Source organism: Protomyctophum parallelum (assembly GCF_964188405.1).
Source record: "Protomyctophum parallelum genome assembly, chromosome: 15".
Taxonomy (NCBI): Eukaryota; Metazoa; Chordata; class Actinopteri; order Myctophiformes; family Myctophidae; genus Protomyctophum; species Protomyctophum parallelum.
The window spans coordinates 37,151,222-37,173,659 of record NC_139710.1 but is presented as its reverse complement, the minus strand read 5'-3'; the positions used below and the strand labels follow the sequence as shown (position 1 = coordinate 37,173,659).

At 45.1% G+C, this 22,438-nt stretch overlaps 4 protein-coding genes across 4 annotated transcripts in view; 1 reads left to right on the top strand and 3 right to left on the bottom strand.

Annotated features, from left to right (window-relative positions):
- Positions 1–6,592, bottom strand: part of gak (cyclin G associated kinase) — a 43,113-nt gene extending 36,521 nt beyond the window's left edge. The window contains exon 1 of the mRNA XM_083783778.1: positions 6,177–6,592. Within this exon, the coding sequence (XP_083639904.1) occupies positions 6,177–6,324 (148 nt within the window). The 5' untranslated portion in view covers positions 6,325–6,592. The remainder of the gene's footprint in view (positions 1–6,176) is intronic.
- The window catches only part of mtmr3 (myotubularin related protein 3), a 401,420-nt gene that overhangs the window by 303,224 nt on the left and 75,758 nt on the right, over positions 1–22,438 (top strand). The gene's annotated exons all lie outside the window — the stretch shown is intronic.
- LOC310871833 (UDP-N-acetylglucosamine transferase subunit ALG14-like) lies at positions 9,334–9,930 on the bottom strand (the record flags this gene model as incomplete). The annotated part of the gene is made up of 1 exon (XM_083783468.1): positions 9,334–9,930. The coding sequence occupies one exon, from the start codon at positions 9,928–9,930 to the stop codon at positions 9,334–9,336; it is 597 nt and encodes a 198-aa protein (XP_083639594.1).
- poc5 (POC5 centriolar protein homolog (Chlamydomonas)) lies at positions 12,246–22,368 on the bottom strand. Its single transcript, XM_083783467.1, has 11 exons — positions 22,211–22,368; positions 21,124–21,274; positions 19,469–19,778; positions 19,076–19,337; positions 18,409–18,678; positions 16,927–17,106; positions 16,417–16,561; positions 15,951–16,081; positions 15,014–15,091; positions 13,138–13,416; positions 12,246–12,545 (listed from the first exon to the last, which is right to left on the bottom strand). The coding sequence occupies exons 1-11, from the start codon at positions 22,301–22,303 to the stop codon at positions 12,351–12,353; spliced, it is 2,094 nt and encodes a 697-aa protein (XP_083639593.1). The 5' UTR covers positions 22,304–22,368; the 3' UTR covers positions 12,246–12,350.

Here is a 22,438-nt window from a genome sequence, read left to right as displayed (position 1 = left end):
ATATCTCAGGTTCTCAACGACAGGTCCGGGGACCACCAGCGGACCTTAACCCATTTAGACCTTCTAATAAATGTCTTCTAAATCATGACAGTTTTCTAAAAACCCTATGTTTCTATATCAGTGGTTCTATTTCATGTCAAGGACCCCAAAATGTATCTGAAATTGGCCGCCGATCCCATCTGATAATATTTTGTTCCAGGGACCCCCTCAGAAGCAAAGATTAGAGTTAAAAACGTTCACTCTGAAAGAATATATATATATATATATTCAAAGATTTGTGCCATATTTTCATGCCGCACTATGAGCTTGTAGATGTGTTATTTTTCAACAGCTAAAGTATAACATAATGATTAAAACACCAAACACACTACCATTAACCCATTCAGGACAGGATGGGTTAATGGGTTAATGGTAGTGTTGTAAGCTTGTAGATCTGCTATTTCTGCAATTTGTTTTCATTTCTTTAATGTTTGAAAATGTATGGACATATTTCATGGAAAAAATATGCAAAGAACAAGAGGCAATAAGAGTCAAAGCTCTCCGTCTAGCGAGCAATCTACTCTCACCTACTGTATGGTCATGAAGCGTGGGTCATGACTCATGACCCAAAGAATATGGTCACGAATACAAGCGGCCGAAAAGAGTTTTCTCCGACGGGGTGGCTGGAATCTCCCTTAGAGATAGGGTGAGAAGTTCAGTCACACGAGAGAGACTCGGAGTAGTCACTGCTTCTTCGCCTGGAACGGAGCCAGTGGTTCGGGCATCTGGTTAGGATGCCTCTCGGGCGTCTCCCTAGGGAGGTGCTCGATGCACGTCCCACTGGGAGGAGACGCCGGGCAGACCAAGGACGAGATGGAGGAAACACATCGGCCATGGAACGTCTCGGGATCCCCCAGGAGGAAGTTACTAATGTTGCTCTGGAGAGGGAAGTCTGGAGCTCTCTGGTGGAGCTGTTGCCCCCGCGACCTGACTACGGTTAAGCGGTTGAAGATGGATGGACGGAAAGAATAATTGTGAGTATCTCCGAAAATTGCAATTAGGTGATCATGTAATACAGTAAAAGGTGGTTGCACACTGGCCGTGGAGAAACGCAGCTAAAAATCAGAAAAACGCACTCTGTGTGCAGGGACCTCAACTGTGAGAGGCCTGCAGAGTGCTTTCCTGAATACCTGAGCATGGTAAATGAGACAAAATGTGGAAAGCCTTGACTAGGTACAGACTCAGTGAACACAGCCTTGGAATAGAGAAAGGAAGCCACAGGCACAGACAGACCTCTCTCTCCCACGGGAAGACAAGACTATGCACCCACTGCACACTAAATGTGGTGGAAACTGGAAACAGAGCTACACTTTCTAACAACCTGCCCTATTATGTACCAAGACAGAGACACATACTTCCCACAGATTATTACACACACCGAAAGTGAGTTTGAAACGATGACCATACCTATTGGGAGAAACATGACAATGTGCATGACATCATCATACATCATCTCATGAACAACTGAATTTATGTGATTGGTTAGCCGATTCGCTAGTCTACATATGACGTAAAGTTTCCCTTCATTGTCAACGGCTTTTAATGTTTGTGTTGCCACAAATGTACGTCATATTTGAGGCACATATTATGACCTAATTTCTCCTTTCATTGTCAACGGCAAATATTGAGACGTGTGGGGACAAAAGCTGTATATAGGAGGAGGCTATCGCCCCTCAAAAAGGTTAGCCAATGGAATGCCACCACCCTAAGGAACACTATATGTATCAATTTACAATTACAATTTAGGCATTTAGCAGACGCTCTTATTACAGAGTGACTTTCAATAAGCAAGAACAAAAAAGCATAGCAATACATCACATACATAAAAAGTAGTTATCATGAAACATGCGTATGCGAAGAACGTAACAGTGGAATATCTATGAAAACTATACATATAAACATATATATACATGCTATACTCTACTATACTATACATATATACTATGAAGTGCTATGACTACATAAAATGCTATTCTAGTGCCGTCTACGTAACATGATATAAGTCTGTATAAAATGCTATCTAAGTCTACATAAAGTGCTATCTAAGGAGCTAGGGCGAGTGCTATACAGGCCATGATAGAGTCTGAAAAGGTGGGGTTTCAGACTACGGCGGAAGATTGGGAGTGAGGCTGCAGTTCTGATTGTAATGGGAAGTGCAACTGCATTCCATAGTTTTGGAGCCAGAAGGGAGAAGAGTTTGGGACGTGTGGACCGTTGTCCCAGCGTATCGAGTAGAAGACCACATGTAAAGAGACTAAGAGAGTAGTATTTTATTTTTGTATAATAGTCTTGAGAACAAAATGCTGCCGTTTGTCCCAAAATGACTGCAAAAGATTGCCGCTATTCGTTTCAAAAAACTTTATATCCTGTATATATAATGTTACAGTACAAATGAGAAACCAAAGAAAAACTGAATGCTGTACCCCCCCCCCCCCCCAAAAAAAAACAAAACAAAACAAACTGTATATACTTTGTTTACACAATGCTGTACCTCCAACTGTTACTGTATATACTTTATTTTTACACAATGCTGTACCTCCAACTGTATATACTTTATTTTTACACAACGCTGTACCTCCAACTGTATATACTTTATGTTTACACAATGCTGTACCTCCTCCAACTGTATATACTTTGTTTACACAATGCTGCACCCTCCAACTGTATATAATATGTTTACACAATGCTGTACCTCCAACTGTATATACTTTATGTTTACACAATGCTGTACCTCCTCCAACTGTATATACTTTGTTTACACAATGCTGTACCCTCCAACTCAGTGTTTCCTGCAGGAAAAGGCCTTGGCATGGTGCTGGGCGCGGGGGGACCTTCTGGCACGCAGCCTATGGCCGCGCGGCGAAAAATTTGATTAATTAATTAATTAATTAGATTAATAAATTAAGATTAATTTGTATTATTGCTCTTGTATTGCTATTGGAGACACTGGGGGGACACTGGGGAGGCACTGCAGGGGCACTGGGGAGACACTGGGGAGGCACTGGGGGGGGCACTGGGGAGAAACTGCAGCCACTGGGGAGACATTGGGGAGGCAGTGGGGAGGCACTCAGGGGGACACTGGGCAGACACTGGGGAGGCACTTGGCGGAAACTGGGCAGACACTGGGCAGACACTGGGGTGGCACTGGGGGAGGCACTGGGGAGGTACTGGGGAGGTACTGGACATTTCATATCACACACACTATGATTCACTATCCCCCTCAAAAAAAAAAAGCTTGGCATTGCGCCATGCTTGAAATAAATCGCGCCATGCCAAGCTTTTTTTTTTTGTGCAGGAAAACTGTATACAGTATAATATGTTTACACAATGCTGTACCTCCAACTGTATATACTTTATGTTTACACAATGCTGTACCTCCAACTGTATATACTTTATGTTTGCACAATGCTGTACCTCCAACTGTATATACTTTATGTTTAAACAATGCTGTACCTCCAACTGTATATACTTTATGTTTACACATTGCTGTACCTCCTCCAACTGTATATACTTTGTATACTTTGAATATATATTCTTTCACAGTGAACGTTTTTAACTCAAATCTTTGCTTCTGGGGGTGCCAACTGGCAACATATTTTCAGATGGGGGTCGGCGGCCAATTACATATATTTTTGGGGGTCCTTGACATGAAAATGTTTGAGAAACACTGATGTAGAAACATGAGGTTTTTCAGAAAACTGTCAGGATGTAGAAGACATTTTTTTAGAATCGGCCTCAGGTCTAAATAGGTTAAGGGGGGGTCCTTGCCAATAGAACAGGGGTTTTCAACCGGTGGTCTGTGGACCACTGGTGGGCCGTCAAAGTATTGCATATGTGGTCCCCGACATCCCTGACCACGCATTTAGTAATGTAGAAAAGCGAACATGTATTTCTTTACACGGAAAAGTGCAATAATAACCCCAGTGACCTTTGATGGTGCGACACTGTTGTCAGTCACAGGAAAGGGAGTTCGAATCTCAAGAAGGGGAAGTGTACCAGATATGGGTCATCATTATTGGGAAATGTGCCCATCTAAGCTGTGTCTGCTCACCCATGGGAGTACCTGATGGGATGCTTGTCCTATAAGGGTGTAACGATACGCTTTGACAACGATTAGATACTTATCGGTTGACGATTCGAAACATGAACGATTAATTTAGAACGATACGATTCGATTGTTTTTACATTGCCGGCTACTACTACTACTACTACTACTACTACTAGGGCGGGGTCATTTAACCTCAGTAAAAATATGCCTAAACCTAGCCCCAAACCCAACAGTGGTCCTCGGCAGTGTTGTTTTTGTCGACTAAAACTATGACGAAAAATGTTCGTCGACTACCTTTTTTCATTGACGAAAACTAAATGGAAACTAAATTAAAACTAAGCTATGGTGACGACTAAAACTATGAATACTGTTGATTTTGTCGTCAAATAAAAACTAGACTAAAATGTTAGGAAGGGACTAGTGGAGTCATTTTACACTAGGTTGCATGCCGAAAATAGTAGATCTGCTATTTTCAGCAAGTGTAAAAACAGTCATTACGACGGCATCAAGGCCTGACAAAATACATTTTAGTCGAGAAGATCAACTGTAGATTTAGTCGACAGAAATCTTATATTTAGTCGACTAAAATTAGACTAAACACTAAAACATTCCATGTGACTAAAATGAGATTAAAACTAAATTAAAACGTTTCAAGAGACTAATGACTAAAACTAAAATAGAAATTTGCTGCCAAAAACAACAGTGGTCCCCGGGTAGCTGCAATTTGCAACTCTAGATTTTTTAATAATGGGATGAATCTAGAGTTGCAACACCCTCCATTGACTCCCCATTCATCCAATTTGCATTTGCGATCTGCTTGTATTAAACAACGTTAAACATTGCAGCTCTAGGCCAAGCTTGAATTATCCTCTTTCAATCTGCCAAGCTTTTGTTTAATAAAAATCCACCGTAGAGAAGTTATGAGCTACTTTCTGTCAAGAAATTCTGTGCAGGTGATTCTTTTTCGAAGTGCTGGAGATTGGAAGCACTCGTTTTTTGGCACACAGGGCCGTTCAGTGACTTACGACGAGTGCTTCCAAACTACAGCACTTAGAAAAAGAATCACCTGCACAGAATTTCTCCCAGGGACATTTTATGAGTCCCACTTCAACGACGTTAGGAGTCATATTTTGCCATTTTTACAAATTGCAGCATTTAACTCCCATTTCATTTTATATGGTTGTAATAACCATTTCTGCTTCTGTTTTCTACATGAATATAACCTCATTATAACTAAAGCTAGCAAAAATCAACTAGAATAAAGAAACAGTACAGAGTAAGTAGTACAGTAGTGCATCCCGTGGATGCAGAGGTCGTTTTATTGCACCCCTTAACTATAAACTGCATTTTGGGATGCCAAATGCACCCTATTTTAATCTCTGAGAACATGTGAGAAGTTTGAGAACCACTAGAACCAGTGGACTCCTGATATGCCATAGTGTCGTAGTAGTGCATCAGTGTCATACATAGTGTGGAGACAACCTGGAGAGACATTCAGTAATTGGGTCTTGTGAATAAAATAAGAACATTATACAATGTGTGTAATAAATAAAATCTAAAATCTGTCTGTGTCGGTGCCTCAGACAGGCACGCCACTCACGCACACAGACGCACGCACACAGATGCACGCAGACAGATACGTGCGCACACACGCACACAGATGCACGCAGACAGACAGACAGACAGGCACACACACTGACACACACATAGCCATGACTTTGTATTCTTCCTGGGAATACAAATGGCTGGGGACAGACAGACAGACAGACAGACAGACACACAGACTGACAGACAGACAGTTACACACAGACAGGTACACACAGACTGACAGACAGACAGGTACACACAGACAGACAGGTACACACAGACAGACAGACAGACAGACAGACAGACAGACAGGTACACACAGACAGACAGGTACACACTGATAGACAGACAGACAGACAGACAGACAGACAGACAGGTACACACAGACAGACAGGTACACACTGATAGACAGATAGACAGGCGCGCGCGCACGCACGCACGCACACACACACACACACACACACACACACACACACACACACACACAGTACACACAGCCTACCCTCGGCTATCATCCTCTTGATCCGGAGCCGGAGGTCTCCCAGCTCCACGGTCTGGCCGACGAAAGCGTCGTGATCCCGGCCTGCGGCTCCGCCGGGCCCCGCCGGCCCGGCCAGGAAGTCCAGGGCGGACTGGAACAGGTTGGACATTTTGTTCCGTTCCTGCCGGAGGGACCGATAACAACCAACCACCAGAGAGAGTCTGGCTGGGTGGAGGAGAGGGAGGAGAAACCCTGTTGTTGTGCTATCTATCTATATCTATATATCTATGTCTATATATAGGTTGTATGTAGCGGAATGTTGTCGTTAAACTACAGTTGTAGTCATTGTTGTGCTGCCCCTGGGGGTTTATTATAGGTTAAACTACAGAACTACAGTTTCCTTCATGCTCCTTTCTATCTTCTTCCTGCCTCCGCCATCTTCATCATCGTCGTCATCCTCATCATCGTCGTCTTACTTCCGTGACAGGTGCTGACGTCACGACGTGGGTCACGTGATTGGTTCACGTGACGTTTATAAAAAAGCGTCGTCGTTTGTTCTTGTCAAAAATAGAAAATAAGAAAGCTGCGAAAACTGTTGCTTTGTGTTCACTTGCTTCACTCTTTAATGTTTTCTGTTAGTAATCCCCCTGGCTTTGATGTTGTATTAATAACTTGTTTGTGTTTGCTTTTCTTGTCTTGTCTTGTCTTTCCTTGTTTTGTATTGTAGTGTGTCTATGTACTGACTGTTTCTTAATACAATAATAATAATAATAATAATAATAATAATTTACTATTATTATTATGTTGTGTATTTTTTATGTATCTGTAAAAAAATATATATTAGCTATATCGGCTATAATAATTGTCGGTGTCAATAATGATGTAATTTTTTTAATTATTTACATTTTATGTAATTGGAAAACTGTGACACCTAGTGGCCGAATCCTGTGTAACAGTATTTTGCTGTATGTATGTTGGCGGACTTTCAATGATGTGCGGTCCTGGTATGCCCAGGTTTTGAGGGACCAGCAAGATTGAAGCTTTTTTTTTTTTACAGTCTATGGCTTGACTAACAATTAGCTAGCCCATTGAGAGAATGTATTTGTAGCCTATAGAATGAAAGAAATTTCAGATCAGTTGTCACCAGCGCCGTATCCAGCACTTCACAGATGGGGGGGACCAATCCGAACCGGCCCACATGCACGGGCGCGAAGCGCCCGTGCATGTGGGGCGATTCGCACGGGCGCGAAGCGCCCGTGCGGAAAAAAATTCGGGTATTTGCGGTTATAAAGTCGTTATTTTCGGGTAAAAACGGGTCTGCACAGCAGAAATAGCCTAGTGCAAATCTTACCTTTTTGATGAGCCTGCCCGAGACATACACGGCTTTAACCAGCACTGGGCAGCATAACATAAACAACTTCCTGAATCCTATCCAAGTTCCCCCATAGAAATACACTGAAATCTCCACTATAGCACAATCACATGCACTCGCACAACACTGACAGCGGCGGCCGCATGGTCCAAGTGCCTGCCCTATTTGAGGCTTTTTTATTCCCCGTGGCCGGCGGCCCAAAACGGTTCGCGGCCCCCCGTGGGCCGCTCCGCGGCCCACCGGGGACGTGTCCCCGGGGACCCCCGTGGTTCCTACGGCCCTGGTTGTCACTCTCTCCAGTTATCCCCCCACCTACAGGCTACAGCTGCAGTTGTAGAATTATGTAGCCATGATGTACCAACATAAAATAAACATCTAGGGTAGCCTAGTAATTATCTATTTGGTAAATGGTGCATTTATATAGCGCCTTTATCAAAGGCGCTTTACATAGATTGTGCATTACATTCACCCATTCGCACACCGATGGCGGCGGAAACCATGCAAGGCAGCAACCAGCACATCAGGAGCAATTTGGGGTTCAGTGTCTTGCTCAAGGTCAAAGACACTTTGATAACTAAAAATACATTGCATGGATGCTGCAGCTGACTGCATGGTCTACGAGTGCAAACACATTGAGGTTTAGTCATAAGGGTTAAGGGGTGGCGCAAGATGCCATATAGAGTGCGGTTCTGAATATTCAAACGGAAACACTGACTACCATAATTTCTTAACGACCAGAGCACACCAGCACTCTCAGAGTGTATTACCAAATGCACAGCTAATGTCATATGCTTAGCCATGCTATAGGCCAGGGCCGGATTAACACCTCTGAGGGCCCTTGGGCACTGAAGCTCGAAGGGGCCCCATTCAAATCATATGCACACGTAAATGTTTGTGCGAGCGCTTATTGCGCACACAACATTTTTGCTGTTTTGGGACGTTTTGGGGCGGTTTTATGCTGTTATATTGACCTATTTCCATAGACTTGGCTGCCATAATTTTCGAAAGCCAGATGTTGGGAGGATTGCTAGACCCTCAAAAATTATGTTTATATTTTCCATTCACATTTGTGTCTTAATTCTTCCTATTTCGGCCATTTCAAAAAGGCTTGCATTTGTAAAAAAAGAAAGAAAACTAGAAAAAGTGCCCTACTGGGCACAGGTCTCCACCAGGATGAGCAGATGTGAAGAATTCCAGGCAAAGGTTTTTCCTTGGCCTCTAGGGAGTTGGCATAGAAAGTTATCCACAGATCCGTGCAGTTAGAGGTAAAAACACTTTTGGGCCAGTTATAGCGCCACCTTGAGGCTGAGTTGAAATTGTTCATGTGGCATTTCGTCCTCGGCCTAGTGGGAATGTGGGTGCACAATTTCACGGAAATCTCGCGATGTGTTCATGATTTGCAGCATTTTGTTTGAAACTGAGCACTCCTGTGAACTTTGGAAGGCAATCTTAACCAATCAGGATGGAGTCTGAGAAATCTGAAAGAGCGGTTTGGTTGAATGGCTCTAGAGAGACTGTGTACCAATTTGCGTGATGTTTGGACAAAATCTGTAGGTGTACTGTGCAAAAACTTGTTTTGCACAAAGCGGCCTCCTGGTGGCGCTATAACAGGCCGTTCTGGAAAGTTTGGGGCAGAGGTTCATGGTTGGCATCCAGGGAGTGTGTGTGCAAAATTTGGCATCGACCGGGTTAACGGTGGCTGAGATTAGCTGGTCACGGACGGACACACGGACACACGGACGGACGGACGGAGTGCAAAACATACTCTCCCCATGCCTTCGGCTGGTGGAGACAAAAAAAGCAGTGTCAAACTACTCTTCCACGAAAAATGGACTTGGGATATCTTTCCTTCAAGGTTGGCCACTGCACGAAGAAGTAGTCCGAGATCGGGTACAGGATCTTCCCAGAGAGCGAGAGCGTCTCCACTCGACATATGCTTTCAACGTAGACAATCAGGGCCTTCTTCAATCCCAGAACTCCCAGCAGGACTCCTGCTAGACACAGAGGGACGCAGGTTCCTGGGCCGTTGCACAGTATCACATCCGGCCGCAGGCGGAACACCAGACGTAGGGAGTGGAGGAGGGCCTTCAGAAAGCTGACCCCCGATGAAACCACCCGCCACTGGCCTACCTCGCGACTCCGCGGGATCCGATGGAGGGTATACTTTGACTCAGAGTCCCCGCGATCATCGGAGCCTTCGAAGCTGCGGATCTTGTTCTCGCTCGTCTCGTCGGTGTCCGCGATGACATAGTGGCGAGGGCTGTAGGAGGCCGTCAGACCGCCCATTAGGCGGAGGATCTCTGCGGTGTGACCCCCCGATCCGGCCACAACAAGCACGCAGGCGTGACCTTTCGCTCCAGGTCGACGGCTTGAGCCGGCCTTAACGACAGTCCGTAACCGCATGATCAGCGACATCAACACTGTAGCGAAAAGCACGAGCAATTCCCCTACAACCATGATTGCTGCTATGATAGCTACTCTGGATCAAACATTACCACGGCAACTCTTTCTACAGGCATAGTGTATGATATAGAATGTGTTTATGTCAATTTAGATCATTAGACATGGGTCAGTGCAGGGAAGCCAGACTCTATAGGGATCCAGTTTAGATTCATTACATCTCAAGTCTGCTATATTTCCCTTTTGTGGTGTGAGTCTAGATTCAACTTGGAACTATTTTCCAAAAGGCTTTTACGACAGTATGAATGGGAAATCCTGCGCACTATAGGCAACAGCATCACGACACTGAAACATGCCCTTATGAAACGGCAACGTCTGAGCTTCAGGAGTGCAGCTTTAAAGATGACACTATGACGTTGCATAATGACATAATAATAATAACAGCACCCATACTCCATATCTGGGAACCCCCACACTTGGGCAAGCCAGGCTGGCAAGGAACTCCATATTTGGTCATAGCTGACATCACAGATATGACATTACATCTTGATCTTACGGAAGAGGGAAGACTGACATGAGCTGTCTTTGGTTTTTGTTTATACAATTTACAATGTAGGCATTTAGCAGACGCTCTTAACCCAGAGCGACTTACATTAAGCAAGAACAAAAAGCATGGCAATACATCACACACAGAGAGAGAGAGGGAGCCTACTGTATAATTTACATAGTTATGTATTGATGTTGTACAATAGAAAACGATTATTACACAGTGTCATGTTTTGACTTTCAATAATAAAAAAAAATGAATTTAATAAACACATCAATCCCCTGAACAGTCTTTGTCATAAACATTAACAAAAACCAAACTCTATCAAAGTCTTTGTACAAAACAGTGCAAAGGAAAATCTCTTTCCCAAATGAGAGAATACTTCAAATAAAAACGCTAACCACTTCTACCTTCAATGCTTAGTTAGTAACCCTGACCTGGACTGGACTTGGTCCGCTCATTTCACTCTATACCAAAATGGATTCGCCCAAAAATAGGCAATCCACACTGTCTTGCAGATTGCCTATTTTTGGCCATATAATAGATAGATGCTATAGGCTACAATCCTCAAAGCCATAGAATAGATACTAGGGTTCCATCCTCAAAGCCATAGAATAGAGATACTAGGGTTCAATCCTCAAAGCCATAGAATAGAGATACTAGGGTTCAATCCTCAAAGCCACAGAATAGAGACACTAGGGTTCAATCCTCAAAGCCACAGAATAGAGACACTAGGGTTCAATCCTCAAAGCCATAGAATAGAGACACTAGGGTTCAATCCTCGAAGCCATAGAATAGAGACACTAGGGTACAATCCTCAAAGCCACAGAATAGAGACACTAGGGTTCAATCCTCAAAGCCATAGAATAGAGATACTAGGGTTCAATCCTCAAAGCCACAGAATAGAGACACTAGGGTTCAACCTCAAAGCCATAGAATAGAGATACTAGGGTTCAATCCTCAAAGCCATAGAATAGAGATACTAGGGTTCAATCCTCAAAGCCATAGAATAGAGACACTAGGGTTCAATCCTCAAAGCCATAGAATAGAGATACTAGGGTTCAATCCTCAAAGCCATAGAATAGAGATACTAGGGTTCAATCCTCAAAGCCACAGAATAGAGACACTAGGGTTCAATCCTCAAAGCCATAGAATAGAGACACTAGGGTTCAATCCTCAAAGCCATAGAATAGAGATACTAGGGTTCAATCCTCAAAGCCATAGAATAGAGATACTAGGGTTCAATCCTCAATGCCATAGAATAGAGATACTAGGGTTCAATCCTCAAAGCCATAGAATAGAGATACTAGGGTTCAATCCTCAAAGCCACAGAATAGAGATACTAGGGTTCAACCTCAATGCCATAGAATAGAGATACTAGGGTTCAACCTCAAAGCCATAGAATAGAGATACTAGGGTTCAATCCTCAAAGCCATAGAATAGAGATACTAGGGTTCAATCCTCAAAGCCATAGAATAGAGATACTAGGGTTCAATCCTCAAAGCCACAGAATAGAGACACTAGGGTTCAATCCTCAAAGCCACAGAATAGAGACACTAGGGTTCAATCCTCAAAGCCACAGAATAGAGACACTAGGGTTCAATCCTCAAAGCCACAGAATAGAGACACTAGGGTTCAATCCTCAATGCCAGATTGCCTATTTTTGGCAAATGTTCCACACAGAAAGGAGATACTAGGATTTGTTCCTCAAAGCCCCAGAATATGTATGGTTAAATCCCTAGAATAGAGATAGCTTTACACCTGATTTTTTTTTACCTAAATCTTCTCTTCTGGGGGGTCCCTGGGGCTGAGGAGGTCCCTGGCACAAACCATTTTTCAGAGTTTGAGGAGCACCCATTCTTCTAAAATGAGGAAGTCAGTCCACGATCTTAATGGCGTGTGTGTCACATGATGAGTGGGCGTGGCGAGAGGGCAGGAGTGGCCTCCTGGCGTGTGGCAGGTCACATGACGAGTGGGCGGAGCCATGGAGGAGGGGCTTCCCGCCGGGACCCACACTGTGGTGTTGTGACGGACGGGGAAACATGGCGGCCGTCGCCTGGCCGACCGTCAGCTGAAGAAACAAGAAATGGACTGTTAAAACCAGCTGTCATTTAGCTACAGTATACAGGTAATGATAATGATAATGAATTTTATTTATATAGCACCTTTTAAAACAATGTTCCAAAGTGCTGCACAGAGCAGGGTCAGAAGAAACAGCAATGAACAACATGATCAAGTCAAAAACAAAATATGTACAGTCAAGTAAATACCAAATTATAAAAAAAACACTTGGTGTAGAGGTAGGTCTTCAAATAAGATTTAAATACAGGCACGGAAGCCGGAAGGTGCTAGCCTTAGCTGTGTCGGCAATGCATTCCGCAACCTAGGTGCCCGGGCGGAAAAGGTACACCTCACCACAGCTAACTAAACATCAAGGAGGGCCTTATCTGACGATCTAAGGATGGGTTCAGGTTTGTGCGGGGAGAGCATATCAAGAATATAGGTAGGGGCCAGTCCGTTTAAGGCTTTATAAGTGATGAGAAGAATTTTCTCCACAGGCAACCAGTGAAGGCCAGCAAGTATGGGTGTCGGGCGGCAGAGTTCTGTATCATTTGTAGACGGGAATACACTGCATACACAGTTAAAGAGTTAAGGTTTCCTACCTGTGTAACGGGATGATGGCGCTCCACCATGACGGAGCTCATGGGAGGAGCCACGCCCATCACGCGGAGGCATGAGCGGGTGGTCTTAACGAGGTCAGGGCGGGGTGGGGCGGCGGCGGCAGCGGTCTTAACGAGGCCGTTGTGGGCGGTCTTCTTGGCCAGGTGGTTCCGGGGGGTCCTGCTGGCGGAGGGGGCGTGGTGTGCTGTGATGCGAGCCGTCACCGTCCTATTGGAGGGCTTCTGCTGCTGCTCCGCCGTCACCACCACACGTGCACTCTTCTGGAAACACAGCACCATTTACAATGTAGCCATTTATCCGACGCTCTTCTTAACCCATTTTGACCTGAGATCAGATTCGTCAGTCTTCTACATCCTGACAGTTTTCTGAAAAAGCCATATGTTTCTATGTCAGTCGTTCTTCGATTTCTCAAAAATAGCAGATCTACAAGCTCGTAGCGTGCCACCGAGTGGCGCGCTACGAGCTTGTAGATCTGCTATTTTTCAATAGCTAAAGCATAACGTAATGCTAACACCAAAAGGGGTTAATCCAGAGCGATTTACAGTAAGCAAGAACAACACATGGTAATGCATCAAATACATAGAAATAGTCATCTAGTTAGTAGATGACTATTTCTATGTATTTGATGTATGTACTAGATTCTAGTATCATAAGTAAGCTAAGTACCTAACAAGCATCTCTAACAGTAGAATATATGTACAATGAAACTACAAATATACACTATTTACATAATATGTTATTTAAATGACATGTTTTAGGCTTTGCATACGCCTGTAAGGTCGTTGAGGATATAGTGCTACGGTCTACAGTGGAACGTCATTTAATATCTGTCTTCTCAATAGATATTGAGGCCCAGGCGGTGGCGTAACCGTCTGGGCACCCGACTGGTAATCCAGTCGCAGTGTGCCGCGGGTTCGACTCCCGAGCCCGACACGGCCTTTACTGCATGTCTTCCCCCATCTCTCTCCCGTTTCCTGTCAGCCTACTGTCTGTCCCTTCAAAAAACCAATAAAAGGCGTAAGCCGCAAAAAAAAATAAAAAAAAAAAAAAAAAAAATTGATATTGTTTCATGTAGAACCACACCCTTGCTTATGCTTAACATTTTGGGCGTGAACCCGTTTTGGTGTTAGCATTACGTTATGCTTTAGCTATTTTAGAAAAATCGAAGAACGACTGACATAGAAACATAGCTTTTTCAGAAAACTGTCAGGATGTAGAAAACATTTTTAGAATCTGATCTCAGGTCAGAATGTTAAATAGCAGTAATGCTGGCATCTCCAGAGTCCAATTGACTGAAATTAGTCGTGGCGACTGAGAACTTCAATCCATGCATAAAGACGACATGAGTACAGACGAGACTTTCTTTGTTTTTTGTCCTAAAGACGAGATCAGTACAGAATGACGAGTGTATCCAGTAGTGGGAAAAAAAAGTACTCAAATGTTTTAAAAGGTAAAATTAAAAGTACAAAATTTAAAAAGTAGTAAAAAAGTACCGGTAGTCGTTATGCAGAATGTCACATTTCGTGGTTTCAAATGTATACAAAAAATAGCAGGAAATAGCAGATCTACAAGCTCTCAATGCGTCACATCGCGACACTTTGAGAGCTTTTAGATCGGCTATTTCCAAATAGCCGAAATGTGGTTAATGTATGTTTTGTACTAGGCTAATTCAATCAAAATCTACAAAGTAACTAAAGTTGTCAAATAATTGTAGTGGAGTAGAAGTACAATATTTGGCCCTGAAATGTGGTGGAGTAGAAGTAAAAGTATTGGACATTGAAAAGTAAAGTACAAATACCAAAACATTGTACTTAAGTAAACGTATGTAGTTACTTTCCCAACATCTTGAGGTCTCACCTGAGAGCCAGCAGTGCCCCCTGGTGGCAAAGAGCTGTGGATGACTGAGGTGGAGATAAGTCTTGTTGTGGAGTCAATCTGACCACACACACACACACACACACACACACACACACACGCGCGCGCACGGGCACACGCACACACACAGTACCATATTATAAGCATTAGTGAGGACCAATTATATGTAGATAATAAATTATCTCTGTTGTCAGGGAGAAACCACCTAACTCCAAAATGTTCATTTTTCAGAGAAAAATATATATGAAAACAAAGCAATACTGCCTCATCAAAGTTGGTGTGTTGTGACTTCATATATTGTCAATTACTTGCATGAGAGGTTGAGAGGCATGAGAGTTAGCTGTTAACCCATTTAGGCCTGACTTCGAAATTAAAAATATATATTTATAAAATGTATTTATTTTTCTATATCAGTGGTTCTCAATATTTCATGTCAAGGACCCCAAAAATTATATGTAATATGCCGCCGACCCCCATCTGAAAATATGTTGTTCAAGGAGGCAGGGACCCCTCGGAAGTAAAGATTTTAGTTAAAAACAGAAACTCTGAAAGAATATATATTAAAAGATTTGAGGAACATTTCCACGATTTTTCAAAAATAGCAGACCTACAAGTTCATAGCGCGGCACTCGGTGCCGCGCTATGAGCTTGTAGATCTGCTATTTTTCAACAGCTATGGCATAACATAATGCTTAAAACACCAAAAGGGGTTCCCGCCAAGACAGTTAGAGGGTCCAATGGAGTTAAGAGGTTTTGTCCTTTTACAACTTTAAATTGGTTCAATATGTTTTCAACCACCACAAAGAGGGTGTTCAATAGCATTGATTTATGCAACAAAACAAAAACAAATCCAAAACCTCAAAAATGGAGTTAGGTAATGAGCATTACAATGGACCAATGGGTGAAGGGCTCGTCTTACTGCTTCCTGTGGCGGTGCATTCTGGGACGGAGGTGGCGTGGGGTCAAAGTGGGCGGGGCTGAAGTGTGTAGATGACCCTGGGTGAGACGAGAACTGACCAATCGCAGCGCTGTCTGCATCATCTGTGTCCTCTACGTGGAGTTTGGGGGAGAGAGAGAGTTTAAATGGAGGGAGAGAGAGACTAGATCAATGGGCATGTTTAAATGGAGGGAGAGAGAGAGACTAGATCAATGGGCATGTTTAAATAGAGGGAGAGAGAGAGAATAGATCAATGGGCATGTTTAAATACAGGGGAGATACAGAGAGAGACTAGATCAGTGGTTCTCAACCATTTTATACCACCTCAGAAAATATCTGTCTCTCCAAGTACCACCATATTAATAACTGATAAAAAAATAAATACAGGAGCGTAGAACTGCCCCATCCTATTCAGCTATGCACACTTAACACGTGCGTGTGTATGTACCTGTGTTGTGGAACATGCTCAAAGCCTCCATGTTCAGAGCACACACTCCTCTCATGAAGGATTTCTTCATGGCGTCCTCGTAGCGTTCTCTCTCCAGACGCAGTCTCTCCATCTCAGCCTGGGCCGCCTCTAGGGCCTGGACGTGCTGTGGACACCCATTAATCAATTCATATATCAATCAATCAATCAGACGTTTCTAAATCCTACACAGCTTATGCTTATAACTACACAACTGCGGACAGTTTGCCGTTTCGAACGTTGTGAAGTTCGATTGATAGTGATAGTGTTGTGATCCGATAGGCGGAGAATAGTAAATCATGAGTGTTTTCCCTGAATGTCACTCAAAGTGGCTACTGGCCAATCACAGCAGTGTCCTTGCACAAGCCGTGTAGCATTTCCAATGACGCCACGCAATTTCAAGATAAAAAAAAGCAGATCTATTTTTCAATAGCCAAAAGGGGTTCCTTCCCGTCCTGAATGGGCCATGGGCGGGTGGAGAGGTTAGCTCACCTCTGCTAGCTTAGCGTCGTATTCGGCGGCCAGCCGCGAGCAGACGTCCTGGGCTCGGGTTCGACAGTCGCGCTCCACCGTCTCCTTCCAGTGGCCGCGCAGCAGGGAGCGCCATCCCAGAAACACCTTCCTCTTCAGGACGGAGTGGTGGTGCTGCTGCGCCCGGCGCAGCGCATGGGCCTGGGAGTGCGCACGCGCGCGCGCACACACACACACACACACACACACACACACACACACACACACACACACACACACACCTTTTACTTTTTGAGGGACACCAGCCCCTCCTATGCCCAAGTTTGTGTGCGCGTGTGTGTACCCCATAGTGATGAGTTGATTGGCTGAGGGCTTAAAAAGTGAGGACGCGGCCTGGGCCGTGGCTCAGCGGTCCAGGCACCTTGGCTGGTAATCCAGTCTGGCCGTGTGCCGCGGGTTCGACTCCCGATCCTGACAGCCTTTACTGCATGTATAATATAAAATAAAGGCGAAAGCCACAAAAACAAAACGCCAAAAGTGATTGGCCGGAATGTGATGATGTATGTATGATGATAAGAGCGCCCCTCACTTTATACGAGTGTGATTTTTGAGGGGCGCTAGTCCCTCCTATATACAGCTTTTGTTCACACACGTCCCATATTTGCCATTGACAATGAAAGGAGAAAATAGGTTATGTCAGTCAAATATGATTTGAGAGTGTACAAATTAGAGTTAAATTAATATTGATTTTACAATACAAATTGGGATCTCAGAGATCACTGCTAGAGTGGTAGAAATCTCCCCTTATGGGGGTCCCTGGCATATCTTTTCTAATGGGAGTCTACATAGGAGGCCTTAAGTATGTTTCACCAGTTTCAATTGAAACGGGCCTCCACCCTCAGGGGGGCCTCCACCCTCAGGGGGGGGGTCTCCACCCTCAGGGGGGGCCTCCACCCTCAGGGGAGGGGGCTCCACCCTCAGGGGGGCCTCCACCCTCAGGGGGGGCCTCCACCCTCAGGGGGGGTCTCCACCCTCAGGGGGCCCACCAAGCTCCAACTGAACGTCAGGCGTCAGTCACCCCCCGCCACTCTTGGCCCTCTCTCTCTCTCGCTCACTCACTTGCTCTCTCCCACAATGTTAATGTTAAGTTAGTAAAGTTACACCTATTTTATGTAAATAACATGTTAAAATGTGCAGCATTGGGAGGTAAATGGGAGACACTTTAATTGTGAAGGGACGACAGAATGAGGAAAGGTGGTGTTGTTGCTAATTGTGGAGAGTAATGGCTGGTGGTGTGATATTGAACAGTCAAACTATTCGTATCAATATACGGCTATCAACAACATAATGATGTCATAGGTATATGGGGGCCTATATTTGGTCTTGAAACGGGCCTCCAGATTCCTAAGGCCGCCCCTGGGAGTCTAATTGGTGTCAATTTGGGGGTCCCTGACATGAAAAAGTTTTGGAATCACTGCTGTTGGGACAGGGTCGGCGTGTTACCTCGTCCTGCCTGTGGGAGTGCTGCAGTCTCCAGTGGGTCAGAGTCCTCATCATGTCCACCTTCTCCCTCTGCCTGTCCAGGGCGGCGGTCAGGTTGCCGATGACCGTGTCCTTCCTGTGGCCGGAGGTCTGGTAGGCGTCCAGCAGCTGTCCGAGGTCCTCCGCCTCCGCCTGGAGAACGTGGACCCTGTCCCGCTCTCGGCCCAGCTCCCGCTGGTGCTGCTCCACGAAGAGCAGCCTCCACCTGCGCAGCTCCGCCACCACGTTGGACTGCAGAGCACAAGCACCACCCGACATCAGACTGATGTGTATCGGGACATCCCTAAATAAAACTATAAACTACCGTATAAACACTGACAAAAACTAAATCGTAGTTCAAACTATGGAATAATAATTTAGCAAAGGCTAAAATATGTAATTTAGATAGCATGTTATGTAGACACTAGACATAGCACTCTGTAGTGTTTCATTATAGTTTCACTCTACAGATATTCTACTGTTAGACGGATGTTAGGTTCTTAGCTTAATTATGATCCTAGTTGACAATGTCTATGTATTTGATGTATTAGAACCATGCTTTGTTCTTGCTTACTCTAAATCGCTCTGGATTAAGAGTGTCTGATGAATGCCTAAATTGCGGCTCCAGGAAGTGACTGAACCAACCTACCTTGAGGTGGACGCTCCAGGTGTCCAGGAGGTGACTGAACCAACCTACCTTGAGGTGGACGCTCCAGGTGTCCAGGAGGTGACTGAACCAACCTACCTTGAGGTGGACGCTCCAGGTGTCCAGGAGGTTCTCCATCTGGCTGATGTTCTCCTCACAGATGAACAGCTCTGTGAGGAGAGCGTCTGAGGACGAGGGCTTTGGACTGGTCTGCCTGGTGGAGGACCTCTGTGAAGGCGAGGGGGTCCTCTCGGATTGTCTGGACCTGTGCATGGAATAAAGCAGTGGTTTTCAACCCTTGTCATATCATCAAGGTCCATTATTTATTCTGTACTCGAGCGACAGACATTTGATGACATTTCCGTTGTTTTGTTAGTTTTCGTTAAGTACAATTACCTTGGTCTGGACCTGTGTGATGATGGTGCGGCGCACCTCTCCATCTGCCTGGACCTCTGTAATGGTGTGGGGCTCCTGCTTGCCTGCCTGGACCTCTGTGATGGTGTGGGGCTCCTGCTTGCCTGCCTGGACCTCTGTGATGGTGTGGGGCTCCTGCTTGCCTGTCTGGACCTCTGTGGAGGTGAGGAGATCTTCTCAGATTGTCCGGAGGATCTGTGTGAAGGTGTGGGGCAGCCTGTTTGTCTGGAGGACCTCTGGGCTGGTGTGGGGGTCTTCACCGAAGAAGCCCTGCTTGCCGAGCGGCCCGCCGCTGTGTCGACATGGAAGAAGACCATGGGATGTTATAATTTACTGGAAGAAGACCATGAGAGGTTATAGTTTACTGGAAGAAGACCATGGGAGGTTATAGTTTACTGGAAGAAGACCATCAGATGTTATAGTTTACTGGAAGAAGACCATGAGATGTTATAGTTTACTGGAAGAAGACCATCAGATGTTATAGTTTAGTGGAAGAAGACCATCAGATGTTATAGTTTACTGGAAGAAGACCATGAGATGTTATAGTTTACTGGAAGAAGACCATGAGATGTTATAGTTTACTGGAAGAAGACCATGAGATGTTATAGTTTACTGGAAGAAGACCATGAGATGTTATAGTTTACTGGAAGAAGACCATCAGATGTTATAGTTTACTGGAAGAAGACCATCAGATGTTATAGTTTACTGGAAGAAGACCATGAGATGTTATAGTTTACTGGAAGAAGACCATGAGATGTTATAGTTTACTGGAAGAAGACCATCAGATGTTATAGTTTACTGGAAGAAGACCATGAGATGTTATAGTTTACTGGAAGAAGACCATGAGATGTTATAGTTTACTGGAAGAAGACCATGGGATGTTAGTACTACAGTTTACTGGAAGAAGACCATGGGATGTTAGTACTACAGTTTACTGGAAGAAGACCATGGGATGTTAGTACTACAGTTTACTGGAAGAAGACCATGGGATGTTATAGTTTAGTGGAAGAAGACCATGAGATGTTATAGTTTACTGGAAGAAGACCATGGGATGTTAGTACTACAGTTTACTGGAAGAAGACCATGGGATGTTATAGTTTAGTGGAAGAAGACCATGAGATGTTATAGTTTACTGGAAGAAGAACATGAGAGGTTATAGTTTACTGGAAGAAGACCATGGGATGTTAGTACTACAGTTTACTGGAAGAAGACCATGGGATGTTATAGTTTACTGGATGAAGACCATGAGAGGTTATAGTTTAGTGCAGTGGTTGCCAAACTTTTTAGCCTGTGACCCAAAAGAGAGATTAGACCCAAACTACTGAAAAAAGCAGATCTACAAGCTCACAACGGATTGCTTGTAGATCAGCCATCAGTTTGTAGATCAGCCATTTTCACTACTTCTTAAACATTTGTTTTCTAATTTATGGAATGTGTTTGATTTTCCAACCTTCCAACCCTATGGACCAGAGCTAAAAGTAACATAGCGTTTAGGAGAAGTCCTTCCAACCCTATGGACCAGAGCTAAAAGTAACATAGCGTTTAGGAGAAGTCCTTCTAACGCTATGGACCAGAGCTAAAAGCAACAGCGTTAAGGAGAACTCCTACCGCTATGGATGGACCAGAGCTACCTTTACCTGCTGCTGGGTGCCGCTGTCTGGTGTGGTCATCTCCTTCCAAGGAGTGTAGGCAGCGCAGGGAGGAGGTGCCCAGGAGCAGCTGGCCTCCGCCTGCTGCGTCCAGCCTGGGCGTGACCACAGCGGAGCGCAGGAGTTCCTCATACTCATCCTGTTCACACACAAACACACAAACAAACATATTGTTGCTGTCGAGTAGAAACCTCCTCCAAAAGCCCCGTACGTCTGGATCTGTCCCAGCGGCGCGGTCCGGCCACTCGGCGTGCGTCCTGGGCAGAGCCATGTACGCGCACGGAGGAACGACGTGGCGGAGCATGATCATCAGCGATGCGCAGTTTGCGCACGCGCTGGACTTCGCCTCCGCGGTGTGATCCACCGGCGTCAAGGCGAAGGTGTTCGTGTTCGGCGGGTTGAGGCGGACGCTGATGGTGCCCAACGCCGTCAAGAGAGTTTGACACAGCCAGGACGGTTAACTCAACCGTCTGGGCACCTAGGCGGCCAAGCCAGCCGGATGGCGTGCTGCAGGTTCGACCCCCCGAGCCCGACGGCCTTTGCCGCGTGTCACTCCCCATCTCTCTCCCCCTTTCCTGTCTAATTACTGTACCCTATCAATAAAGGCAAAAGAAAAAAAACTAAAAAGTGTCTGACACGGAGAGCAAGGGGAGGATGGACAGCGCTGGGGTCACTCCGCCTTCGCCTACGACGACGAGCTGTACGTGTTGGGCGGCAAACAAGATGGAAGTTGGACCCGGAGAACTTTCTCCCCGAAGAGACTCCGGGAGGGAGAGGAGGATACAGCACGTCTACGTCTACCATCACCACATGCACGTGAGACGCTGTGCAAGATGGTGGTCGTTCGGCACCGTGAAGTCGAGACGCTCAGAGCTCCCGCACGACCTCCGGTGGGAAGTGGCTGCCATGACGGCCAACGACTGCAGAACGGAACACTGTCGTGACTTGTGGCTGCATGTGAGCCCAACACATACATAGAATATAATAATATAGCTGCAAGCAGCTATAAGACGGGGACATGTAGAAATGAAAGAAGAAAAAACAGATAGATAGACAGACAGACAGACAGACAGACCTGTAGCAGGGAGGAAACAGAACTTCCTCTGTCGGAGTCTCTGGGTAGAACGGGACTGGTTTCCTCCGCCTCGTCTGATGAGGACATCTGCATGCAACGACACAGCAGTACCACCAGACCTCCGGTGTTAACAACAGTGAATCATCTACAATTCTACATCATCATCAGTAGTTCCCAAACCTTTCACCCAAAACAGAAATAAGATATTTGCCCGGGACCCAAACTGGT